This window comes from Schistocerca serialis, chromosome 1 (assembly GCF_023864345.2).
Source record: "Schistocerca serialis cubense isolate TAMUIC-IGC-003099 chromosome 1, iqSchSeri2.2, whole genome shotgun sequence".
Lineage (NCBI taxonomy): Eukaryota > Metazoa > Arthropoda > Insecta > Orthoptera > Acrididae > Schistocerca > Schistocerca serialis.
In genome coordinates this window covers 709,696,374-709,724,320 of record NC_064638.1, presented here as the reverse complement: position 1 = coordinate 709,724,320, position 27,947 = coordinate 709,696,374, and the positions used below count along the sequence as shown (strand labels likewise).

The window sequence follows — 27,947 nt, the reverse complement described above, 5'->3', positions numbered from 1 at the left end:
ATATCCACGGTAGCAGAAAAGTGCTTCCCTACATTAGTTTATGAAAGGTAGCCCTTAGCACACTTGCTAATTAACACTTGTTTGATAGGGCAGCACTATAAAAGAAATGTGGCAACACATAACATAAACAACTTTAATTAAGAGCGTCTTACAAACTGTGTTTCGACACAGTTTGAAGTGTGGCACTTGATGTCATTAACTTAATACAATGCCATCTAAATAACTTATCTGTCTCTTGGTAGTCTGTAAGTCTTCACTATGACTGAATGTAACTGAGCAGACACACTGTTAAGGGTCCTAGTTCTCTCTAAATAGTAACTATTAAGTCGGAAGGTTGTCTTCAGAGTACTGTACTGACTGCAGGGGCTGAGCTGAACTGTCTAACTGCTGGTTCACAACTGTCTGAGCGCCCACGGTGCATTGTGTTTTGATGTCTGTCGACGGAACGCTTCCCCTATCTGCCATACAAGGCAGAATCAGTGCAGTCTGACAGCGCTCCGTATGGCGACAGTCCACACAATCGGCGGGAGGTGAACGAGGCGCCAGAGGAAGTTGCGCTAAAGCAGGAAAAGGTTCGGCTTTGTGGGTGCCACCTGGAGGCTGCTGCCTCGAACTGAAAGACGCCTGGCGAATAGTTGTGCCCGTGTTGTGGCGGCCTCTCACGGTATTTTTTGTGCTGCTTTTGCTTGATACAAAACTGTCTGTAACATAATGAAATTTACACCACACATTAAGTACATGGCAAAACGCACAATCGCAACCTTTGCGACTTCAGAATTATCTGAAGCCCCCACTTGCTTCAATCAGAGCCTCTAAATTTTATGGCATGGACTCAGACAGGGCCTGTATATGTCCCTGGAAACTTTCAATCGACATAGTTTATGCTTTTGTGGTTAACTATTGCTGACAACCTGCTGAATGTGAAATTTGGTGGTTACTTCTCCAGGGTGCACAGTAGTGGAATGGCACCGCCTTGTTAAGCCTATATTTAGCATTAATGATTCAGTCCGTCAGCTTGACTTTAGTAGAGATGTCAGTTACCTTCAATATCTTGTTACAGTTCCCTTTTTCGATGATTCTTGATGCAGTGGTTCTGCTAAGCAGTACCAACAATTGTTCTATCGGCTTTCCTTCCAGCTGAATCCAGTCGAGTGGCCGAGCGGTTCTAGGCGCTTCAGTCGGGAACCGCGCTGCTGCTACGGTCGCAGGTTCGAATGCCGCCTGCCGGCCGCAGTGGTCTCGCGGTTCTAGGCGCGCAGTCCGGAACCGCGCGGCTGCTACGGTCGCAGGTTCGAATCCTGCCTCGGGCATGGATGTGTGTGTTGTCCGTAGGTTCATTATGTTTAAGTAGTTCTAAGTCTAGGGGACTGATGACCTGAGATGTTAAGTCCCATAGAGTGCTTCGAGCCATTTGAACCATTTGAAGCCAGTCGAGGGCTGTAAGGGAATTCATTTACCCTTTCGACTAGATATGAAATATCGTAACCACGTTTTCAATAATTTTTGTGTATTTTGTTTCTCGTATACTTTTATAATATCAATTAAACAGAGGTCTTATGTACTGTCTCAACTTAACTTATGACGACCCTGCAAGTTGCAGGTACAGGGGTAGAATCAGAGAGGGGGAGAGAGAGAGAGAGAGAGAGAGAGAGAGAGAGAGAGAGAGAGAGAGAGATAAGTGAATAACAGATTTTCGTTTGTTCCGGCGCCAGACCATTGTTTTCGGGAGCTGTTCTTCTCTGGAGTCCGCAGCATCCCCAACCCGGGGCGGCGATGTGTGAATGACACCTCCAGCGCAAGTAAAGGTACTCGCCCGTCGTTGCGTCTTGTCGACGGACTGTGTCCACATTTCTCCTTTCATATAGCACCTTAATTAAAATTTAAAGAAAAATGCGCAAAGTATGCATTCCTTTCCGTCTTACTTACTAAAATCAAATGTCTCCATGAAGTGAGACATATTGCTACCTTAAATAACAACATCTAGGAAACAAATTCTGTACTGATCCACTTGTCCTGTCAGTCGTTTTTGTTATCGACGTGTGTCAGGTTCTTGAAGGTAGCCGCGCGGTTTAGAGCGTCTTTTCACGGTCCAGGCAGCTCTCCCCCTCGAATTGAGTCGTCCCTCGGGCATGGGTGTGTGTTGTCCTTAGCATAAATCAGTCTAAGTTAGATTAAAGAGTGCGTAAGCTTAGGGACCGATGACCTTAGCAGTTTGGTCCCCTAAGACCTTACCACAATTTTCAAATTTCTTGAAGGTAAACTAACAACTCTCAAATTAATAACTGGACACAGATTACATGAAAGAAAAGTGGCTAATAAGTAGCCACATACATTAAAACAAACAATTCAATTATTAACTTGTATTTTGAATGAAACGCAAAATTTAAGCAATTGCTCAGTACATATGAAAGTCGCTGACCTGAGTGGAAGTTTCATTGTGCAGTAATTATTTCACGCAGGCTCCTGTTCGCAGTTGCGTTATCCTGTTACAAATGTTCGTCGAGCAGCTGAGCGAGATGTCAATGGTAAGTGAGGCGCTCGTAGAGCGCTCAAGAATCTGTCGACCAAGTCGGATGGGCAGAGACGTCGCGTAACACGCCACACTCTCAACATCCTGGGAGTCATAAACGTAACAGACTGTGGGTTGCTGGACCTCCTCGGTACGTCTGTGTCGTCCGTATCTGCCGTTGAAACGACATTTTGTTGTTGAAGATGAATGCAGACATCTCATACGACTAGGCAGTGTAAAAATAAGCAAACAGCTGAATGATTCGTCTAAAAACGATACAGTCAATTTCGTTTCCGATCGTCGCATATTCCGAACTTTTGCTCACTCATTAAAGATATCGTCTTTCACGGAACATTAAATCATTATCTTTCGTGTTACCCAGATGGTTGCTTCAACAAAACCGTGGCTGAATTCTTTCTCTATGGTTCTCCAAATGATCAAGTGACATGAGAGGGGCCCGCTTTGGACTTCTTTCTTCGCACAGAAGAATTTGATCAGTCTGGTTCTCAAGATTGCTTTTTCGTAGGTCTGTGTACCGCTGTGTACCGCTGTTGTCAGTAGCCCAGCAGTAACAGGAGAACGCGTCCGACAGGAGAGTTCAGTAACTTTGAATGTGGACTAGCCAGTGGATGACACCAAAGAAACAGATCCATCACAAGAATTTTTCTTGTTTGAAACCGAGCAACAGCAAGTTATGGTGTTTTGGTAACGAAGTGAGCTTCAGGACTCCGACGACTACTGTTTCCATGCGAACGGCGGCTGCAAGCCCAAAGCCGAGCGCAGAAATTGAAAGCGGCTTATCGGAAGGCCTTCCGAGTTTGGCGGCAGCGCACCCCATCCCCGTACTGTCCGGCTATCTGGCAGACCGGCCCTGCCGTGCGTCACTGCCCCTCCACCCCCACTCACTCGTCTAACCTCCGCCCCAACCCCCACAACCAGTCCCGCCTCCGCTGACCGATAAGATCAACAGCCGTGGCACGTGGGCGTGGCTCGGATTCAAACTTAGCTGCTCGGCATCTCTTGTGAAACTGCCAATCAATAGCGACACTACATCATGCGTCATGGAACCAGTCGGTTTTCTTGTACAGTGTCTGATCAAACGTGTCCGGACACTCCTGCTTAATGCGGAACTGACCAGTAGATGTAGACGGTATAAAAGAAAGTGCGGAGTATTGTGTTGTCAGTAGACCAGCAGTAACAGGAGAACGCGTCCGACAGGAGAGAATGTGGACTAGTCAGTGGATGACACCAAAGAAACAGATCCATCACAGACATTCCAGAATTTCTAAAACTGCAGAAGTCGACTGTTCTTGCTGTGAAACTTCCTGGCAGATTAAAACTGTGCGCCGGACCGAGACTCGAACTCGGGACCATTCCCTTTCGCGGGCAAGTGCTGTACCAACTGAGCTATCCAAGCATGACTCACACCCCGTCCACACAGCTTTACTTCTGCCAGTACCTCGTCTCCTACCTTCCAAACTTTACAGAAGCTCTTCTGCGAACCTTGCAGAACTAGCACTCCTGAAAGAAATGATATTGCGGAGACATGGCTTTGCCACAGCCTGGGCGATGTTACCAGAATGAGATTTTCACACTGCAGCGGAGTGTTCGCTGGTATGAACCTTCTGGTAGAGCACTTGCCCGCGAATGGCAAAGGTCCCGAGTTCGAGTCTCGGTCCGGCACACAGTTTTAATCTGCCAGGAAGTTTCACATCAGCGCACACTCCGCTGCAGAGTGAAAATCTCTTTCTCTTCTTGCTGTGGTTGTGAAGTGGAAGTACTACGAAATAACAACAAATGGTTCAAATGGCTCTGAGCACCATGGGACTTAACATCTATGGTCATCAGTCCCCTAAAACTTAGAACTACTTAAACCTAACTAACCTAAGAACATCACACACATCCATGCCCGAGGCAGGATTCGAACCTGCGACCGTAGCAGTCACGCGGTTCCGGACTGAGCGCCTAGAACCGCGAGACCACCGCGGCCGGCGAAATAACAACAGCTAAACGAAGAACAGGTGGGCCTCATGTACTGACTAACAGGGATCGTAGAGGATTGCGGAAGGTGATTGTAAATAATCGCATGAAATCAACAGAAGGACTCACTCGTGACTGCCAAACTGCTACCAGTAGTCCAGCTAGCACAGTGACTGTGCTTAGGCAATTAGAAAGAGTGGGGTACAATGGTCGAGCGATTCCTCATAACCCATACGCACAGAAGAGCCAAAGAAACTGGTACACCTGCCTAATATCGTGCAGGGCCCCCGCGAGCACGCAGAAGTGCCACGACATGACGTGGAATGGACTCTACAAATGTCCGAAGTAGGGCTGCAGGAAACTGATACCATGAATCCTACAGGGCTGTCCATAAATCGTATGAATACGAGGGGTGGAGATCTCTTCTGAACAGCATGTTGCAAGGCATCTCAGATACGCTCAATAATGTTCAAGTCTGGGGATTTTGGTGCCCAGCGGAAGCGTTTAAACTCAGAACAGTGTTCCTGGAGCCCCTTTGAAGCAATTCTGGACGTGTGGGGTGTCGCACTGCCCTGCTGCAATTGCCAAAGTCCATCGAAATGCACGGTGGACCTGAATGGATGCAGGGGATCAAGTAGAACGCTTACGAACGTGTCACCTGTCAGAGTCGTATCTAGATGTATCAGGGGTCCCGTATCACTCCAACTGCACACGACCCACACCATTACAGAGCTTCCGTCAGTTTGAAGAGTCCCCTGCTGACATGTAGGTTCAAATGGCTCTGAGCACTATGGGACTCAACATCTTAGGTCATAAGTCCCCTAGAACTTAGAACTAATTAAACCTAACTAACCTAAGGACATCACACACACCCATGCCCGAGGCAGGATTCGAACCTGCGACCGTAGCAGTCCCGCGGTTCCGGACTGCAGCGCCAGAACCGCACGGCCACCGCGGCCGGCCTGACATGTAGGGTCTATGGATTCATGAGGTTGTCTCCATAGCCGTACACGTCCATCTACATCTACATTTATACTCCGCAAGCCACCCAACGGTGTGTGGCGGAGGGCACTTTACGTGCCACTGTCATTACCTCCCTTTCCTGTTCCAGTCGCGTATGGTTCGCGGGAAGAACGACTGTCTGAAAGCCTCCGTGCGCGCTCTAATCTCTCTAATTTTACATTCGTGATCTCCTCGGGAGGTATAAGTAGGGGGAAGCAATATATTCGATACCTCATCCAGAAACGCACCCTCTCGAAACCTGGCGAGCAAGCTACACCGCGATGCAGAGCGCCTCTCTTGCAGAGTCTGCCACTTGAGTTTATTAAACATCTCCGTAACGCTATCACGGTTACCAAATAACCCTGTGACGAAACGCGCCGCTCTTCTTTGGATCTTCTCTATCTCCTCCGTCAGACCGATCTGGTACGGATCCCACACTGATGAGCAATACTCAAGTATAGGTCGAACGAGTGTTTTGTAAGCCACCTCCTTTGTTGATGGACTACATTTTCTAAGGACTCTTCCATTGAATCTGAACCTGGTACCCGCCTTACCAACAATTACTTTTATATGATCATCCCACTTCAAATCGTTCCGCACGCATACTCCCAGATATTTTACAGAAGTAACTGCTACCAGTGTATGTTCCGCTATCATATAATCATACAATAAAGGATCCTTCTTTCTATGTATTCGCAATACATTACATTTGTCTATGTTAAGGGTCAGTTGCCACTCCCTGCACCAAATGCTTATCCACTGCAGATCTTCCTGCATTTCGCTACAATTTTCTAATGCTGCAACTTCTCTGTATACTACAGCATCATCCGCGAAAAGCCGCATGGAACTTCCGACACTATCTACCAGGTCATTTATATATATTGTGAAAAGCAATGGTCCCATAACACTCCCCTGTGGCACGCCAGAGGTTACTTTAACGTCTGTAGACGTCTCTCCATTGATAACAACATGCTGTGTTCTGTTTGCTAAAAACTCTTCAATCCAGCCACACAGCTGGTCTGATATTCCGTAGGCTCTTACTTTGTTTATCAGGCGACAGTGCGGAACTGTATCGAACGCCTTCCGGAAGTCAAGAAAAATAGCATCTACCTGGGAGCCTGTATCTAGTATTTTCTGGGTCTCATGAACAAATAAAGCGAGTTGGGTCTCACACGATCGCTGTTTCCGGAATCCATGTTGATTCCTACATAGTAGATTCTGGGTTTCCAAAAACGACATGATACTCGAGCAAAAAACATGTTCTAAAATTCTACAACAGATCGACGTCAGAGATATAGGTCTATAGTTTTGCGCATCTGCTCGACGACCCTTCTTGAAGACTGGGACTACCTGTGCTCTTTTCCGATCATTTGGAACCTTCCGTTCCTCTAGAGACTTGCGGTACACGGCTGTTAGAAGGGGGGCAAGTTCTTTCGCGTACCCTGTGTAGAATAGAATTGGTATCCCGTCAGGTCCAGTGGACTTTCCTCTGTTGAGTGATTCCAGTTGCTTTTCTATTTCTTGGACACTTATTTCGATGTCAGCCATTTTTTAGTTTGTGCTAGGATTTAGAGAAGGAACTACAGTGCGGTCTTCCTCTGTGAAACAGCTTTGGAAAAAGGTGTTTAGTATTTCAGCTTTACGCGTGTCATCCTCTGTTTCAATGCCATCATCATCCCGGAGTGTCTGGATATGCTGTTTCGAGCCACTTACTGATTTAACGTAAGACCAGAACTTCCTAGGATTTTCTGTCAAGTCGGTACATAGAATTTTACTTTCGAATTCACTGAACGCTTCACGCATAGCCCTCCTTACGCTAACTTTGACATCGTTTAGCTTCTGTTTGTCTGAGAGGTTTTGGCTGCGTTTAAACTTAGAGTGAAGCTCTCTTTGCTTTCGCAGTAGTTTCCTAACTTTGTTGTTGTACCACGGTGGGTTTTTCCCGTCGCTCACAGTTTTACTCGGCACGCACCTGTCTAAAACGCATTTTACGATTGCCTTGAACTTTTTCCATAAACACTCAACATTGTCAGTGTCGGAACAGAAATTTTCGTTTTGATCTGTTAGGTAGTCTGAAATCTGCTTCTATTACTCTTGCTAAACAGATAAACCTTCCTCCCTTTTTTTATATTCCTACTAACTTCCATATTCACGGATGCTGCAATGGCCTTATGATCACTGATTCCCTGTTCTGTACATACAGAGTCGAAAAGTTCGGGTCTGTTTGTTATCAGTAGGTCCAAGATGTTATCTCCACGAGTCGGTTCTCTGTTTAATTGCTCGAGGTAATTTTCGGATAGTGCACTCAGTATAATGTCACTCGATGCTCTGTCCCTACCACCCGTCCTAAACATCTGAGTGTCCCAGTCTATATCTGGTAAATTGAAATCTCCACCTAAGACTATAATATGCTGAGAAAATTTATGTGAAATGTATTCCAAATTTTCTCTCAGTTGTTCTGCCACTAATGCTGCTGAGTCGGGAGGTCGGTAAAAGGAGCCAATTATTAACCTAGCTCGGTTGTTGAGTGTAACCTCCACCCATAATAATTCGCAGGAACTATCCACTTCTATTTCACTACAGGATAAACTACTACTAACAGCGACGAACACTCCACCACCGGTTGCATGCAATGTATCCTTTCTAAACACCGTCTGTACCTTTGTAAAAATTTCGGCAGAATTTATCTCTGGCTTCAACCAGCTTTCTGTACCTATAACGATTTCGGCTTCGGTCCTTTCTATCAGCGCTTGAAGTTCCGGTACTTTACCAACGCAGCTTCGACAGTTTACAATTACAATACCGATTGCTGCTTGGTCCCCGCATTTCCTGACTTTGCCCTGCACCCGTTGAGGCTGTTGCTCTTTCTGTACTTGCCCAAGGCCATCTAACCTAAAAAACCGCCCAGCCCACGCCACACAACCCCCGCTACCCGTGTAGCCGCTTGTTGCGTGTAGTGGACTCCTGACCTATCCAGCGGAACCCGAAACCCCACCACCCTATGGCGCAAGTCGAGGAATCTGCAGCCCACACGGTCGCAGAACCGTCTCTGCCTCTGATTCAGACCCTCCACTCGGCTCTGTACCAAAGGTCCGCAGTCAGTCCTGTCGACGATGCTGCAGATGGTGAGCTCTGCTTTCATCCCGCTAGCGAGACTGGCAGTTTTCACCAAATCAGATAGCCGCCGGAAGCCAGAGAGGATTTCCTCCGATCCATAGCGACACACATCATTGGTGCCGACATGAGCGACCACCTGCAGATGGGTGCACCCTGTACCCTTCATGGCATCCGGAAGGACCCTTTCCACATCTGGAATGACTCCCCCCGGTATGCACACGGAGTGCACATTGGTTTTCTTCCCCTCTCTTGCTGCCATATCCCTAAGGGGCCCCATTACGCGCCTGACGTTGGAGCTCCCAACTACCAGTAAGCCCACCCTCTGCGACCGCCCGGATCTTGCAGACTGAGGGGCAACCTCTGGAACAGGACAAGCAGCCACGTCAGGCCGAAGATCAGTATCAGCCTGAGACAGAGCCTGAAACCGGTTCGTCAGACAAACTGGAGAGGCCTTCCGTTCAGCCCTCCGGAATGTCTTTCGCCCCCTGCCACACCTTGAGACGACCTCCCACTCTACCACAGGTGAGGGATCAGCCTCAATGCGGGCAGTATCCCGGGCAACCACAGTCGTAGTCCGATAGGGGGACGCGTGGGACGAGCTGGCCGTCCCCGACAAACCCCCATCCGGAAAACCACAGTGATGCCCATTGGCAACAGCCTCAAGCTGTATGACCGAAGCCAACACTGCCTGAAGCTGGGAGCGAAGGGATGCCAACTCAGCTTGCATCCGAACACAGCAGTTGCAGTCCCTATGCATGCTAAAAACTGTTGTGCAAAGAACGTCTGAACTAATCTACAGAGAGCGCAAACAAATCGACACAAAATTTAAACGGTTATTAAAATACAAGATTGCCTAGTAAATGCAATAATGCTGCTACTTGCGCACTGCTGACACACTGCTCGGCGGCGGAAGGAGACTACGCGATTTTACACTATTCAGGTACTAAAACGCGATGCTACAACTCTGAAATACTATAATACGCCCGAAATTTATGAATTAAACAATGCAAGTACCAAAAACACGCAAAGAAATTAAGAATTAAACTATGTAACAAATGAGTGAGCTAGGAGTATACGACTTGCTGCTGCAGCTGCTTATCCAACGACGGCAGGGAGCACCATCCGCTCGATACAATTTGAAACGAGACTCGTCGGACCAGGCAACATGTCTCCAGTCCAATGTAGGTGTTGACGGGCCCAGGCGAGGCGTAAGCTATGGGTCGTAGAGTCATCAAACGTACATGAGTGGATCTTCGGTTCCGAAAGCCCATATCTATGATGTTTCGTTGAATGGTTCGCACGCTGACACTTGTTGACGGCTCAGCATTGATATCGGAAGGGTTGCACTTCACATGTTGAACGATTCTCTTCAGTCGTCGTTGGTCCCATCCTTGCAAGATTTCTTTCCGGCTTCAGCGACGTCGAAGATTTTATGTTTTACCGGATTCCTGATATTCACGGTACAAGGTACATGGTACACATATCCCTGTATTTGAATACGCATGCCTGTATCGATTTCTTTGGCGCTTCAGTGTATTACTGTAGTCAACGCCAAAGCGACGCTTGAGGTGGTGTAAAGAGCGACGCCACAAGGCAGTGAATGAGTGGAAAAGAGCGATTTGGTGTGATGAATCACGCTGTACCCTGTGGCAGTCCGATGGAAGGATTCGGTCGGACGAATGCCTCTAGAGCTTTAGCTGCCGTAATGTGTAGTGAAGTGTGGAGGGTGTACTATTATGGTATGAGGGTGTTTTCTGTGGTTAGGATCTGGTCCCCATATTGCGCTTAAGGAAATGCTAAATGCGGAACGATATGAACACATTTTACAGCATCGTGTACCGCATAGAGTAGAGGAACAGTTACGAGACTCCAACTGTATCAGCACGACAGCGTGCCCTGTCATAAAAAAAGCATCTGCGAGGGAATAGTTTGTGGAGTAATATTCCTGAAATTACTCGCCTGCCCAGATTCCCGACCGAAGACAATAGAACACCCCTGTGTTGAGTTTTCGTTCCAGACCCCAGCGTCGAACATCACTACGGCCTCTTATTTCGGCTCTTAAGGATGAATGGGCTGCCACTCCTTCAGAGACATTCAGACACATGACTGAAAGTGTCCCAAGCATAAACGCAAACGGTGTCCACAGCCCATATTAATCTCCACTATACGCGTCCAGATACTCTTGATCAGATAATCTAGAACCGTCTGGGTAGAGCCTTTGTCGGAGTGGTGAAACAAACAAGGGTTTAAATACAGCCTACAAACTGTTTTCCGAGACAATCTTAATTGACAGAAATCTTCAGACTTAGAATTAAGAAAACGCTATAGGACCATAACTGTCGACAGTGCAGTAAGTTCCAATACACCCGGGTGCGAATTATCCATTTTGTGAATTATCCGAGCACAGCGCGGTGATTTCTGAAAAAATAAAAAACAAAGCCTGAAGCGTTTTATTAGAATTAGAACGAATATTTTCGATTTCAAAACAAATTTCTGGTTGTGGAGACGTAGATATGAAAAGCAGTCATGAGTGGGTAAATAACGACGCCTATGAGCCGCGATCTGAGCATCTACGTGACGCAGATGTGTCGTGCAAAGTGTGTTCGGCAGAGAAAGAGAGCGACGCTCAGGCACTGAAGTGCGTTAATCCGTTAGTGGAATAAAGAGGTCAATATTTGTTTGACTATATCGATGTTTCGACTTACCGGAAAATAACACCGGCGTTAGGGAAAAAAGTGAATTAAAAACAGAAAAAAATAGACTGTTATTTCCCAAAGCGAAGTCAAAGCAACTGACACGAAAAACAGTGTGTTTGAAACGTAATTTTGTAAAAAAGGTTTCAATTTCCACCCTCAAAGATGGTAACTTATAAAACATTCGCTCCACCGGGACTTGACTTCATTGTTGGTCGGTCTGGGACTCGCACCAAATACTATTGATAGAGGAAATACAGAAGGTGCAAAGAAGAGCAGTGGGTTTAGTCACGGATTCGATTAGTAAATGCGAAACCGTCACGGAATTTCTCGTTCATCTCTAGTGGCAGACTCTACAATGGAGGCGTTATTCATCATGGTGTCGTTCACTGTTAAAATTGCAGGAGTGTTGGTTCCTGTAAGAGCTAGCCAATCTATTCCTACATCCTATGTGAATCTCACGAAAAGACCATGAAACTAAAACTAGAGAGATTTGACCTCACTCGGTGCCTACAAACAATCGTTCTTCCCGCACCCTGTTCGCGAATGCAACAGGAAAACAGGAAGTGCTCATGGTACATAAAAAACACTCTTCCACACACCGTGATGTAGCTTTCGGAGTATAAATATAGATTAATGAACTTAAAAGCCACCTCTCATTAGAATAACGTCAGACTTTAAGAAAATCGATGATTTTGCCAAATTTAATGTTGATTTTGGCAAATTCGGTGTTATTCTTTTGCCAAATTTGGTATTTTTTGTCAAATTAGATGTTTTTCGCCAAATTTTGTTTCTTGCCAAAATCAGTTTTTTGCTAAATTTGGTGTTGCTTAGTCGCCCGCTGTGGCCGAGCGGTTCTAGGCGCTTCAGTCCGGAACCGCGCTGCTGCTACGGTCGCAGGTTCGAATCCTGACTCGGGAATGGATGTGTGTGATGTCCTTAGGTTAGTTAGGTTTAAGTAGTTCTAAGTTCTAGGGCACTAATGACCTCAGATATTAAGTCCCATAGGGCTTAGAGGCATTTGAAACCTTTTTGGTGTTGTTTATACGAAATCCAACGTGTTTTTTGTGCCGAAATTCCGTGTTATTTTTTGCCAGTTTCGGTACTACTTTCGTCGTCAAATCACAGTGCGTTTTTAAGATATACATGAACCTAAGCCTTGAGGAGATTAGAACAAAATGCAGTTTCAACATTCATTAGCTGTCAGTTACAAATATTAGTAAACTACCATCTGGAGAATTATAACATTTTTGTATGGCGAAATTACAAATTTCCCGATTCCTCGCAAAAAAATTCCCCTATTTCGCATCATTTCGCTAAATACCGGTAATATCGTGTTATCTTTCGCGTTATCGTTTCCGCGAAATTTTCCCGTCCCTGAGTACACCCGTCCACCTTCATTAGCACACAGTAGTGTAACAATAATCCAGTCCAGTTGATACCGCTGTGAAACGTTTCGGGTGACGACACTGACGTTCCAAATGTTTACAGAACACAGCGTCGCTGTGCTCCGATGCTGCTGCTCGACCGGTGGTGTGACGTGCCGCTGTTTGGCGTGTTTCAGGGTGTCCTTCGGCAGCTCCAAGGGCTCTATGGTGGAGACGCTGATCTACGAGAGCCCTGTTCAGGAGGAGCCGGAGGCGAGCCCCATCCTGGAGGACGCGACCCCTTTCCCGGCGGACGCCGACTCCGAGTGAGTACATCCTGACCACCCTCGTACTCACACTAATACTCACCCGCACTGTGCGGGACCATCATGAGGAAACGCAGCTGTCACATCTGCGACATTTCACTGCTTTCTTTCACACTACTGTCGCTATATTTGTGTGAATATGGCTTCGAAATTCTTCTGTTGTCTTGTAAAAATAATACAGTGTAATATTTACGGTTTCAAAATGATGGAGCACAGCAATCAGTCGTCCTTTCCTTTCAGGTTCTATTAAAGCAAATCTAGATTTCGGCAAGTGCCTAGCCATTATCAGAGCACTATTTCTAGTTTCAATACATATTTTAGTACGTCAGTTCCCCGTTGTTCAGGGTTCTGTCACAGTTCATTCAACAAGGTACTGAATGAACTGTGACACAGCCTGAACAACAGGGGACTGACCTTCTAGGACATGTACAGAAACTATGAAATAGTGCATTGATAATGGCTAGGCACTAGCCGAAATCTAGATTTGCTTTAATAAAACCTGAAAGGAAAGGACGACTGATTGCTGCGCTCCATCATTTTGAAAGTCGTATCAGAATCGTTCAGTGCATTCCCATTCCTAATGGAAAGTAACTTGATGATATTTACGGCTGTTTGTTATGGTGCTTATGAGTCGACTGCAGTTCGGCAGCAGTTAGTCCAAGCTGGCTGCCTCACTTGCGAACTCAAAACACGATTAACTCAAGAAGCAATTCTGTGCCTTATAGGTCTAAAAATCAACAGAATGACATATGCAACAATAATCATTCCCGCTGCTCATTGCAAATGCAGGTGAAGTTTAATTACTGAACCTAAAATAAAAAAATCATAAAAAAGTATGTGAAATAATTAACTTACTAGGTTGCTTTAATGTTCCTAGTAATGGCACCTGTTTTACACTGGAACACCGTCACAGCGAGACCACAGTTCAGTCATATAGAACTGACTGATGTTGTTTATGAAGATTAAACGGTCACTCATCAACCAGTTGTAGGACAAAAATGATGATATTTAAGCCTTTAAAATTAAACATTGATTTACTGATCTCCAAAAATACTTCTCAGATCAAGGTAAACTACAGTTACAATACTCTTGATCAACGATAAAAATTAATGAGCGTAGATATACAAAAGATTTACATTAATCCAGTGAGGCAACATTCCAATCAATTCTGAAAACACTGTATATATCAAAGTCTGAGGAGCTCGAAAATGCAAGAATACTGGAGATTGACTCACTACCTCAGTACAAGAAATTTACTACAAAAAGCAAACCTATGTTGCGAAATAAACTCGCAAATCGTGAGCTGCACAGATGAATAGCAGCGCAATCGCTAAATGCGACACTTACAGAAAAACAGCGCAAGAAGCACCAGGTTAGGGCCGGACACATCTCTAGACCTCTACGACGAACCATCGCCCCGCAGTCCCGAGCACCAAATGCAGTGTTCTGTCTACGTTTCACCCCGGTCCTAAATACCACCGTTGGTGGCGAGAATCCGCAAGTTTTGCCACCGTGACAACCGAGAATTTCCTCGCACCTCCAAAACACAAGCACTTGTTATATTTCCAAAAACTGACTAGAAGTTAGCACTTGACTGGTTCTCAGCTTGCCTGGATATCCGTCTGGGCCCGAAATGCAGCTCGTTTCCCACGCTGTCTACGGTAAAATGGCGTTGCTCGTAGGGAAGTCCGTGGACATTTCTGACTACATCCCCAGGAACCTCTCGTAGTCCTCACAGCTCTGGAAACGCGCTATCCGGTACCCGGCCTGGGATCACCGCTACGTATAACGGCCATTTCACGCGAATACATGCTCCTTGGGAGGAATTAGGGGAAACCTCCCGAATATCCGCTACTCGACCACCCAATGTCTGAATCCTGTAGCTCGCCTCTCTCACCACGCTCCAGGAGTGGTGAATTTTAAAAGCTCAAGCACCAGACTTCATAAGCCCTGTCCCTCCACCCAAGAAATTTAAACAGCAAAGAATTAATTTATTGTCACTTAGCGACTTGTGACTAACCATTTACGTTACAACAGGGTGTTTAAAAAGTGACGCATATTTCTACAGGAGGCAATATTGGTCAAAACTAAAAGAATAGTTCCTTTAATGATATATCCGGGAACCTTTACCAGTTGGGGTACGGATCGCCGGTCGTGGTGGCCGACCGGTTCTAGGCGCTACAGTCTGGAACCGAGCGACCGCTACGGTCGCAGGTTCGAATCCTGCCTTGGGCATCGATGTGTGTGATGTCCTTAGGTTGGTTAGGTTTAAGTAGTTCAACGTTCTAGGGGACTGATGACCTCAGAAGTTAAGTCTCATAGTGCTGAGAGCCAGACATGGATTACTGTAGAATGGTTCAAATGACTCAGACCACTATGGGACTGAATTTCTGAGGTCATCAGTCCCCTAGAGCTTAGAACTACTTAAACCTAACTAACCTAAGGTCTTCACACACATCCATTCCCGAGGCAGGATTCGAACCTTCGACCGTAGCGGTCGCTCGGTTCCAGACTGTAGCGCCTAGAACCACTCGGCCACACTGGCCGGCCATCACTGCACAGCCACAGCTCACAGCGTGCATTTTATTTGCAGATGAGCCAGGGTTGATAAGACATGGTGTAGTAAGTTAACACAATAGGCACGTGTGGAAAGATGCGTGTCCTACAGCAATTATGGAGGCGAGGCATCAGGATCGCTTCAGTATCTATGGATAGACGGGAATTGTCGGTGACAGAATCACAGGGCCATAAACGTTTCCCAAACACTCTAACAGGTGCTGCGTGTCACCAATTTCTACGACTGTACCTCACAGAAACGTTTCACTGGCGACAGAGTGGTCGTCACAGCGCGGGATTCGGCGAGCGGTCTGAGGCGCTGCAGTCATGGACTGTGCGGCTGGTCCCGGCGGAGTTTCGAGTCCTCCCTCGGGCTTGGGTGTGTGTGTTTGTCCTTAGGATAATTTAGTTTAAGCAGTGTGTAGGCTTAGGGACTGATGACCTTGGCAGTTATGTCCCATAAGATTTCACACAACTTTTTTGACAGACTGGTCGAGGAGGTCCGGTAGCATGGCCTTCCCGTTTTGCGAACCTAAATCCGTTTGATTTTTTGCTGTGAGGACATTTAATGGCACTGGTGTATGCCCAACCCCTCAACAATGTGAAGACGTTACAGGAGTGTGCATGTGACGCAATTCGAATGGAGTCAGGTGATTCACTGCGGAGAATGGCTGAAGGATGTGTCAGGAATTGTGGTAAGCGCATGCAGCACTGCCTATAGTGCCTACTTCCTCATAACAGACAGGTGGGAATGAGAGGACAAAACTAACCTGTATCCCAACAGTTACTGGTTTCCGGATAATATAATAACAGGAACTGCTAGCTTTGAGAGATACTGCCTCCTGTGGAAATACGACACTTTGTTTTAAACACCCTATACATGGTGTTTCAAGGTCATTTCGACAAATGTCTTTTGTTAGAGACAAAATGTTTGCCGACACCTCCTGGTGTCGCTAGGCATCGTTTAAGACTGGTTATGCTCCTGAGAGGTGGCAGGACATGGGTACTATACTGCATTCACATGCGGAGTGTTGTGCCTATCACACAGTCGTCTGCTCCCCGTGGAAGGAGGTAGGCCCAGCGAAATTAAAGTCACTGATTCGCTTCTGAAATATGTTTCTCTGCTGAGAGACTCTCACTCTTATGGCTTTCTTGTTAACAATCACTCTATCAGTTGGGGTAGTTAAATATGCTGCACATTTGATTAGGAGACCCTTGCTAGTTCGGTGACATCTCGTGGTCCCTGGGCCGGAGAATACTAGCGTAGCCGGCAGCTGTGGCCGAGCGCTAGGCGCTTCAGCCCGGAACCGCGCTGCTGCTACGGTCGCAGGTCCGATTCCTGCCTCGGGCATCGATGTGTGTGATGTCCTTAGGTTAGTTAGGTTTAAGTAGTTCTAATTCTAGCGGAATGATGACTTCAAATGTTAAGTCCCATAGTGCTTAGAGCCATCCGAACCATTTGAATACTAGCGGCACTGGGGAACGTCAGCGAACATTCTGTCTCTAACGTAAGTTGTTACCCACGACGTGATCTACCGTCCCTAGACGTTTCTCGTAAAAGACTTTGAAGCACTGTATATTTCAAAGCACTGTATATTTCAGCGTCAAGTCACACAAATGGTATAATTACCGGTTCTGACTTTATACCAAGTCATCATGAGATTGTCTGTATAAAAGAAAGATAGCAAAATATAAGGAAACTAAAGTACAAATCAGACTAACTTGTGTACACAACTACATGTACGTGAATGCGTTACATAGTAACTCCTCAACTTAAAATAGATCCGTGAAGGTGCTCACAATGCAGGCATATCGTCACTCTGATTGCTGGAGCTGATGGTCTGTTTTATCTACACCAGCAATTTTTTTCTCTAATATTCACACTGAGAAAGCTTCCTCTTACAGCCAATTTCATATTTTGAATATGTTTTGGTCTTAAGTTTGCAATTCACGGCCGCGCGGCTGATCCCGGCGGAGGTTCGAGTCCTCCCTCGGGCATGGGTGTTTGTGTTTGTCCTTAGGATAATTTAGATTAAGTAGTGTGTAAGCTTAGGGACTGCTGACCTTAGCAGTTATGTCCCATAAGATTTCACACACATATGAACATTTTTTTGCAATTCACGAGTTACCAGTTTTGTACTCTTTACATACTAAAGAGTTACTCGTTTCCGGATAATATAATGATAACAATCAGTTCCAACAATCAGAGAACAGGTACGTTGACACTAAAGGCATCGCCCCAGATCTGTTCAGCTGGCTAGTTACTGTGTATTCAAGTACGTATAGTTGTGTATAGAAATTAATTTGATTTGAAATTTATTTTCCGAATGTTTTACTCTCCACTTCTCTTTTATAAAGCGGATGTGACGACGACGTCGTAATACGTAGAAACCTTTAAAGGCACCAATTACGTGATCGGAGACTGAAACGTCTTGTGTGGTACGTTGGTGTGCTCGTGTTCTCACGTCCAAGCGCTTCTTTACAAGTAATTTCATATCACCGCTAATTTTCATAACTATACGCTAAAGCTGAAGCGTTTATTTTCCATAACTTACGTAATAACTGTTGAGGGACAGTAAAAATGTGTAACTGTCGTGAGAGGCGATTTAGTCGTAAATGTCAAGATACACTTCTGCTTATTACAAGCATGACTCAGTCATATGAGCCACTCCTACATGTGACAGTAAGCTTCAAGATATCAGCGGAGAATTGCAACTAGCAGCGAAAGAGACTGCTTTGCGATAGCTAAGAAACATTCGCATATTGTGTTTAAGCCCTTGTTTAACCGGACAGAAGGAATCAATGGTCCTGTGAATATATACTGAAAATACCTACCGTATTTACATATCCCGTCAGGACCACGAAGGTGCGCAGGGCGACAAACGCAAGGAGTGTAACAACCACCCGATCCCACCAGCCCACGTAACTGCCCCACTGTCGACGAAGGGGCTGTTAATTGACAAGTCTGTAACAATTCTCTGCACTGCTATATTAGTGAAATAGCGGATGATCGTATAGAAATTTCGACCAGTCGCACTAAAATGTTTTTAAAATGCTGAGCCGCGCGGAGTGGCCGCGCGGTTAGAGGCGCCGTGTCACTAATTGCGCGGCCCCTCCCGCCGGAGGTTCGAGTCCTCCATCGCGCTTGTGTGTGTGTGTGTGTGTGTGTGTGTGTGTGTGTGTGTGTGTGTGTGTGTGTTGTTCATAGAATAAGTTAGTTTAAGTAGTGTGTAAGTCTAGGGACCGATGAAAAAATGGTTCAAATGGCTCTGAGCACTCTGGGACTCAACTTCTGTGGTCATCAGTCCCCTAGAACTTAGAACTGCTTAAACCTAACTAACCTACGGGCATCACACACATCCATGCTCGAGGCAGGATTCGAACCTGCGACCGTAGCGGTCGCGCGGTTCCAGACTGTAGCGCCTAGAACCGCTCGGCCACCCCGGACGCCAGGGACCGATGACCTCGGCAGTTTGGTCCCATAGGATTCACACACATTTGAACATTTAAAACGCTGAGTATCAGCTCACTGACGTAACACAAAACCAGCGCTGAATAGTAACGCGAGCATAACCGTGCACTCGACATAGACAGCTACAGCTGTAGATTCGCTCTTCTCCAGCATATCTGTAAGCAATAAGTCACGCTCACACGGGCTACAGTTACGAAGTACGACCATGACTTTCGGAAGAGTGAACAACAAAGCCCTCGATGTCCCACTGAACCCACCCTCTTCCTATCTGCGTTTTCGTGACTGACTCGTTCAATTTCGCTAGTACAGAACAAATAGTTAGCCAATCAACGCCTGTCTGTCTGACTTGTTACTCGCACATAGGTATTCTCAATGGTTCTGTTACTTCAACATCTAACGACACCATATTTGTGACCAAATTTGGCAACTTCAGAACCAGTAAATCTCCCAAGACGTCACGGTAAACACTCTGAATGCCAGATGTAGTGAAAGCATTCCCAATCATCACTGAACGCTCGCATACAGGGCATATCTCACCCCCGCCCTGAGTCTCCTTAGGCTGATGACAAAAGGAATTTCCCGACTCCCGTGCGGTTCGGAACGCCCTGTGAAAATTTCCGCTGTTGCATCCCCCTCGCGCCCTTCACAACGACTTCGTCCGTCTGCCACACCGCAAATTAAGAAGATAAAATTACTCCCACGAGTCAGATCCGGATTGAATAATTACTTCTCGATAAACAAGGTCAGTCGAACAGAATGAACAGTCTTGAACGGAGGTTATAAGATGAAAATCAGCGAAAGGAAAACTAGGCTAATGGAACGTAGTGTGCTAGCTACCCACCTGTTTTGATAATACATCATGCGAAGGGAACACAAATGCACGATGGGATTTACCTGAACTGATTTTGTCCCATCAGCTGTACTCTACAGACCGATTACACACCGCTCCAAACAGTTCCTGTTTTTTTTAAAAAAAGTTGCAAGTTTTTCAATTCTTTGTAAACCTATTAAGTACAGTATAAATAAAATGGCTGGAGTTTCAAGTGAGTTAGGCGGTACAAGGAACAGCGTTGAAATTCAAAAGTTTATTCATAAAACATTGCTGTTGTGGCACCAGCTATCTCAGCAAAACCTACCTGGCAACCAAACTCACAAAAAAAGAATAATCAAACTGTCACTCACAATTCACAAATAACTGATTAACCTGTTAATTCCACAATGTATATCAACACTCTTCCCTATAAAACTTGTGGACAAATTCTACCGTAAACCGCGATATGAACTGGACTAGCTAAATAACAAGCTGCATGAAGCGGCCACATGCAGCCTAGAAGTTAAAACACACACACTCTACAGACTCGTGTCCCGCAGGCAGAGCGCCTCACCCTTTCAACAGGAAAACAGATTCCCCTTCCATCTCCACACCAAAGACCCGCTTACTAGGCATTACCCCTTCCATTTCTTTTATTTTGCTTCCTATTGGCTACAGCTATCGTCTCTTTCCAACCATGCTACACCTTCCTAGTTGCGTGCATTACATTACAATTCAGTACAATGTTTTGGACCATCGACCTACACAAATAAAGAGCATTTTACCAGAGGTTGAAAATACCGCTTCAGCTGTAAAGCTCTTTTATTATCACACGACCGGTTTCGGCCTCTTGTAAGCCCATCTTCAGGTGTCGTAATGTGGTGCTGTGATGCCCGAGCGCCGCGGTTGACGTGCACAAGGCGCGGTGCGCTACCTACGGGTATTGTTTGTAAAAAACATTTTCATAATAAATTGTGCTTAAATGCGTATCTAAATGATATCAAATAATATATATTTAAAATGAATAGCCTTTCATAAAACGTTACGTTTACGTGGATAGCTAGCCGAAGACATGAATAATCTGCAAATTTTTATACAAATTAAAATTGTGAAAGTTTAGACAGTAATGTGACCTAGCTTTACATGCTGTATTGGGTGCGTTACATGTTTCACTATGTGTTGGAACTTCCACCTCAGTCGCTCGTGGCCAGAGCTTCATCTGTACAGCTGTGTAGACCTATTGGAGTCTGCTGCCTAAGCCCCTTTAGCCAGCCTAACATATCCCTTCGGGTACCTGCTCCAGCCATTCAATATCTTGACGCTCCAGTGGCATACAAGAGCATGTTCCGTATAATGCAATCTCTTTCAGCTGTACGAACTGGAACTACTTCGACCCATATCCAAAAAGACACATCCTGACCCACAATATTTTCTATAACTATTTACAGTGTAGGTGTTTATCGAAGTACTATGCAATGTGTTTTAGATATGCATACATGGCTGAAGCAACAGACACTGCTACGATCGACAGCCAATATTAACTGGAAGAAACATATTCGGAATTGTCAGTACGATTTGACTGCAGCTGCACAATTTATTACTGACAATTAAAATTTGTGCCCGACAGGTACTCGAACCCAAATTTCCGGCTTTACGCGAGCAGCCACCGTAACAACTTTAACTACCCGAGCACGCCTCCAGGAGTAAGCCACTGATGGAAAGACTTTATTATTATTGTCACAGCCTGTACAGACAAGTAATACTCTTTGCAGTGTTTTTGTTTATGGATGTAAACTGTGCGGCTGCGGTCTCACCGTATTCGCAATTCCGAAGACATTTCCTCCATTTTTGATGACTGTCGATCGTAGTAGTGTCTGTTCCTTCAGACACGGACGTATATCTGAAGGACACTGCAAAGAGTATTACTTGCCGGTACAAGCTAAGAAACAAGCAATTGTACGACCGCAGGACGTGGACACTCAGTGGCATATAGAGATTTGGGTCGGTCCTGGAGGCATGCTCGGATAGCCAAAGTGGTTAAGGTGACCGCTCGCATAAAGAGAGAAATGCAGATTCGAGTCTCGATCCGGCACAGATTTTCATTCAGCATCTATAAATTGTACAGCTACAGTCGAATCATATTCGCAGTTCTGAATACACTTCTTCCGAAGTTGCGACGGGCTGCGAGCTCATGGCCTAAAATTCGCCCTCTTAAGTGCTATCTGTTCACCGTCCCTCGCCGGAACTCTCTTAACGCAATGAATCCCACAGTCAGCAAATCCCCTGTGACCGTTTTCGCGGCTTGGAACGTCTGTCAAAGTTACTCCGCACTGTAATTATCAATCCGTTAAAACCAAAACGCGGTTACTCATACTGCAATCTCTTAAACGGTATAAATCAGGCGATGCTGTGTGAAATAGAACAGGAAATGAGACACTAAAAGTAGTAAATGATGTTTGTCATTTGTACAGCAGAATAACTAATGATGACGAAGTAGAGAGGGGTACAGGGAGTTCCAGGAGGAATGCTCATTATTCAGGGAGATTATAGAAATACTCATTCGAAGCACAAAAAGTTTAGTAAACATGAGCTCTGAAATGTGTACCTTAGGAGCTATGAGTACTTCATCTTCCATATTGTGAAAAAAATCTCATTTACTGCAAGTTCTTTGCTTTCCATATTTTTGGAGAAATTGGAAAGGACCAAAATAGAAAAAAACTGTAAAGTAAACATGGGCTCTAAAATCCGTAGCTTAAGACCTATGAGCACTTGTTCAGTAGAAGATATATGTTTCACAGTAGGAAAGATGAACACGTGCTCATAGCTCCTAATGTATGCATTTTAGAGACCATGTTATTGGACGATTTTCTTGTTGTTGGTTCATACTACCACCTCTCAAAACTTGGAAAGCAAAGAGCTTGCAGTAGCAGACATTTGTTTCACACTATCGAAGATGAGAGGAGCTCTTAGCACTTGAGGTATGTATCTTAGAGCCTCTGTTTTACTAGACCTTTTTGCTTCGAATGATCATTCGTTTCATATTCCTGAATATTGACCATTCCTCCTGGGACACCCTGTACAATGAGATTGCCAATGGTAAAAAAGCATTTCTAAAAAAGAGGAATTCTTAACAACGAATTCCAGTTTAAGCATTAGGAAGTGTTTTCTGAAGGTATTTGTCTGGAGTGTAACCATATACCGAAGTGAAACGTGGACAATAAGCAGTTCAGACAACAAGAAAATGAAAACTTTTAAAATGTCTTGCTACAGAAGAATGCTGAAATTTAAATGGTAGCTCGATTAGTTGAAGAGGTATTGAATCAAATGGGGGAGTAAAGAGTTTTATGGTAAAAATTGACTAAAAGAAGGCGTCGGCTGTTGGAACACATTCTGAGACATCAAGGAATTGCCAGTTTTGTAGTGGAATCAATTGTGTGGGATAAAAATTGTAGAGGGAGACCAAGGCGAATAAAATAAGCAGCTTCCAAAGGATGTGGGTTGTAGCAGTGATGTAGAGTTGAAACGACTTACTCAGGATAGACTAGAATAAAGAGTTGTATCAAACCAATCTTCGGACTGATGACCACAATAACAACAGCGTCGACGACGACAACATCAACAAACTATCCCAGCTGATGTGTAAAAAACACATCGAAGATTCGACATTTGAAGCAGCGTTCTTTTCATGACATATTTTTATCAGTTTTATGGCACGAAATTTGTAAAGAGTATGATAGGCGGACAGCAATAAAAGATCGTTTCTATCTGAGGCTGTTCAGAACGTTTGGGGTTAGGTTGTTGCATTCACTTTCATGGCGATGTTAATATCCCGAACGGTCGTAGATGGTAGCAGTTTCTGAGCGTTACGCCGCAAGCTCAATTCATTCACGCGCGTGCAAATATTGAGCATACTGTATTCTAGCTATGCCTTAAGGTAGATTTCCTCCAAAATGAGCTTAATCTGCAACTGGAAGAAGCGTCTTTGTTATAAGATTGGGACGCTCTCTGAATACAACGAAGCCACTGGACATGCAATCCATTATGTGACATGTCAACTAAATATATCCGAACGTTATATCGATCACGGCACGCATATGCATTAATCATCTCTTTCCCTACTGTGGATGAATAATAAGCTAACTGTATGGAATGAAAGTACGTTCTATCAGCTGCTATGTAACGTCCTCTGTCAAAAATTTACAAATGAAGGACCTGCCACTATCTCAGGTTTCTGAAATCGATAATTGTCCGACTCCACACTACTGATACACACAGTTATCATTATTGAGCACTTAAAAATATTTGACCCAACATACCACGTTTATCTGAGAGCAAGACAGTTGTAGGTTTGCCAAGTCAGAGGCTTTCGCATACCTGCAGTGACAGTACAAAATATGAACAGGACACAGAAATGAAAAAATTACACGAGGAGAAGTAAGTTCCGAGGGTCCAAAAAATTAACAATAACAGTGTGCTTTACTGAACCTTACACATTTTTATACATTTCTGACGCAGTTACCGTAGACCATAACCAGATTTTGTTTATCTCCGTAGCAAAAGTTTACCTCATATGGTGACAACAAACTGGCGATATAAATGTCATCATTATGAAACTACTACTTCTCTCTCTCTCTCTCTCTCTCTCTCTATCTATCTATCTATCTCTCAAAAGAGTGCAGAAAGGTCGGGTTTAACGCCACGTGGGTGATGAAGTCTTTAGAGAAGAAGCAGAAGTCCGGACGTGTCCTTTTTAAAGGAACCATCTCAGCATTTGATTTAAATAATTTGAGGAATCGCGTAAGTCCTAAATCTTTATTTCCGGGAGGGGATTTGAACCTTCCGAATGCGAGTCCAGTGTGTTGCCATTGACCCTTCTCGTTCTGCACCTTGTCTAACCGCGTGCCTAATCTTCTCACATTTCCGTTCTTACTGTACTTGTTCTACCGTAGTTTTACATTCATATTGAACGAGGTGGCGTAATGGTAAGACACCCGACTCGCATTCGGATGGGCCGCGGTTCGAATCCTCGTCCAGCCATGAAGATTCGTGTTTCCGTTGTTTCCCTACACTGATGAGCCAAAAGCCGAGAAGATACCCCTGAAAAGGACACGGCCGATTTCCTTTCCCGTCCTTTCCCAAGCCAAGCTTTGGGTCGGTCTCTTCGTCGATGGGAGGCAAAACATTTAGCTTCCTTCACTCCTTCTATAATCGTGGTATCAAGAATGTTCAACGACTCCGCGCTTCGCACTTCATCGTGAAAATCATCAAATACTCATTCACATATTGCTAGGACCTGTCGAATCACCCTTTTTTTTCCTGTAAATACCACAGTTTTGACATTTAATGTCTCCTGCTGTAACGTTTTGTCCAAAAAACTAACCACAAACCGAATCTCAGAACACCTTCTGCTAACCCATATGCAAAATGCAGAACCTACGCTGTCTAGTCGCATGAATGTGACCGCCTCGTATAAGCCTGAATAGTCACCTTTTGCAGCGCGAACCGCTGCCAGACGTACAGGAAATGAGGCAACGAGCTTCTGAGAAGCACCGCCAGGGATGTGAACCCATGTCGACTCCAGTGCCGTGACCAGCTCCGCTAGATTTCTCTATTGAGGAACCAAACCGGGAACAGCCTGATCGAAGTGGTTCCACAAATTCTCGATTCAGTTTAAATGCGGTAAGTCTGGTGGCCAGTGGAGTACGGTAAACTCATTCTGGAATTCTTCGAACCACACACGTACATGGCGAGCTGTGTGACACGTTACATTGTCGTGGTGATAGATGCCGTCCTGCCAAGGAAAAACAAACTGCATGTAGTGGTAGACATGGTCCCCAAAGATAGATCCATAGTCGTGTTGATCTATTGTACCTTACAGAATGATGAAATGACACGAAAACGTTCTCTAGACCATAACCCTCCCTCCTCCGGCCTAGACCGTTTGCTTTCAGACTTTTCACGGCGTACATACCAGCGGCCATCATTCCAGTGGAGCATAAAACATGATTCACCTCAGAAGGCCACCTGTCTGTACTCAGTAGACGCCTATTTCCGATAATGGCGTGCAAATTACAGCCTTCGTTACCGATGAACAGCAGTCAACGTGGTGCATGAACCAGGCGTCTGCTACGCAGACCCATACGAAGCGACGTTCGCTGAACCGTTACAAACCTAGCCATTTCGGAAATGCTTCCACGCTGGACCCGAAAGCCAATGATCATACCCTTTTGGACGTCAGCTAAATCGCACCGTTTCCCCATTACAACGACTGCACTGTTTTCCCCTTCCCCACCCCCCTCCGCTGACAGGCTTTATATACCCTCCAATTGCACGTGCCGTCTGTGTGTGGTTATTGAACTTCCACGTCGAACTTAGGTGGTGCTCACTTTTAAGTGACAGGTCAATGTGTTTTCTGCACTGTCAATCGTAAATCGTGGTTAATATAACTGGAGTAGGATTGCGAGACCGACGGATGAAACTTGACCTGACATGGGACACACACGATCGGGTAACTATTCAAAACATGAGCGACGTACTAATCACACAATTACTAGCTTGAACTTCGTGGATGGCGGACAGGAAGTGGCTGTTGTTGCAGCATCGAACTCGATTTGGGCCTACTTTGCGATTGCCATTCTTAAATGGCCAGTGAGGCGTCATTTGGACAGTCTAGATGATTGACACATCCGTTGGCTGTGTCCGGAAAACAGAGCCGCCCCTCGAAGGTGAATATAGCAGCCCGTAAATCCCGTTTCACACGAACGACTTCCTGGTCAAAATCGGCTTTTGTGTCTGCGTGTAGACCAGCAACGATCCACTACGCGAGAGTCTGTGAATCCAATCGCCAGTACAGAGCGGTCAGAAAGAATCTGATAAGTTGTAAGGTGTTCCAAGGTAGATTGCGCAGAGAAATAAGTGTTAAGAAAAAGTTCGATATGTTGCCCTGTTTCCGAGATAATTAACACTGAAGTTAGCCAATCAGGACGTTGCGCGATGATTCAGGCGGACCGCCAGGCACAATTAGTATCACTTTTTCTCACAGCCCAGATAATAGCGCACGAGACTACTCAGTCTTTGGCTCGGGTTCCATACTTACTACCGCCCCATGTCCAATTTTTGTTTCGCTCTCTTTTTCGATTTTAGGAAACAAAGAATGCGTTTGGGGACACCTTCTGTGGTGGGCCGTTTGAATTTGCACGCGCAACTGCCTGGTTAGCTAACTTCAATACTAATTAACCCAGCAAAAGGCGCAAAGTATCGACTTTGTCCCTTCACAATATTTCTCAGTACAACCTATCCTGTAACACCTTTACAAGCTTTTCCTACTGTTTATGACCACCCTGTAGATTGTGCTGAATATGGAGTTCTAAATTTCCCGAGTATGCTGCAATTTGCGCATGCACAGAAACAAGGTACTATGGGGGCGTCTGTTAACATCGGAAGTTAACTTATTCTGGCGATCACTCCTGAAATGAAACAACAGTCACTGTTTATTTATCTCCACGACGCGTTTCGAAGATTTAAACCTCCATCAGGTGGATTTGTATTTGTTAGTAAGACATTTGTGAGTATTATGTTACAATTTTTTGGAGGAACTTATGGCACTGTCTAGTGGAGAAACAAAACACTATTTCAGAACATTGTTTTGAGTTTCTTTTGACAAACAACTAAACGTATATCTAACGGTAGGCATAAAATAAGTAAAATGGAGTACCTCTAGTGGTCACAGGTTCTTTTCACTGTCGTAACACATCACGTATACGGGCATATTTGTAAACAAATATGGCGTCTGGAAACTGCTGAGTGCAAGGTTCGTATAGCAGAAGAGAAGACATTATCGCAAAGTACAAAGAATATACATCGTAACAACATTTTTACAGAATAAATTTTAAAGGACTTGGAAGTGTTGGTTTGGGGGTGTCGAATACATGCGTTGGCATAAACACTTCAGGTGGTATGTAAATCCGATTTTGACAAGTTAAAATAACTTGAACTTCGTACTCGTTTCTACAATCCGGTGAAATGTTACAAACTTTAAGTGCAATAATAATATTGACTAGAGTTACAAAAATTACAATTTTTGTGTTTGAAATATTTTCTTCTGTACTATAATA

The 27,947-nt window shown here is 45.0% G+C and overlaps 1 protein-coding gene across 1 annotated transcript in view; it reads left to right on the top strand.

Moving 5' to 3' along the window:
• The window catches only part of LOC126481058 (mucin-19), an 865,341-nt gene that overhangs the window by 357,087 nt on the left and 480,307 nt on the right, over positions 1-27,947 (top strand). Inside the window, exon 2 of the mRNA XM_050104545.1 lies at positions 12,866-12,994. Within this exon, the coding sequence (XP_049960502.1) occupies positions 12,866-12,994 (129 nt within the window). The remainder of the gene's footprint in view (positions 1-12,865; positions 12,995-27,947) is intronic.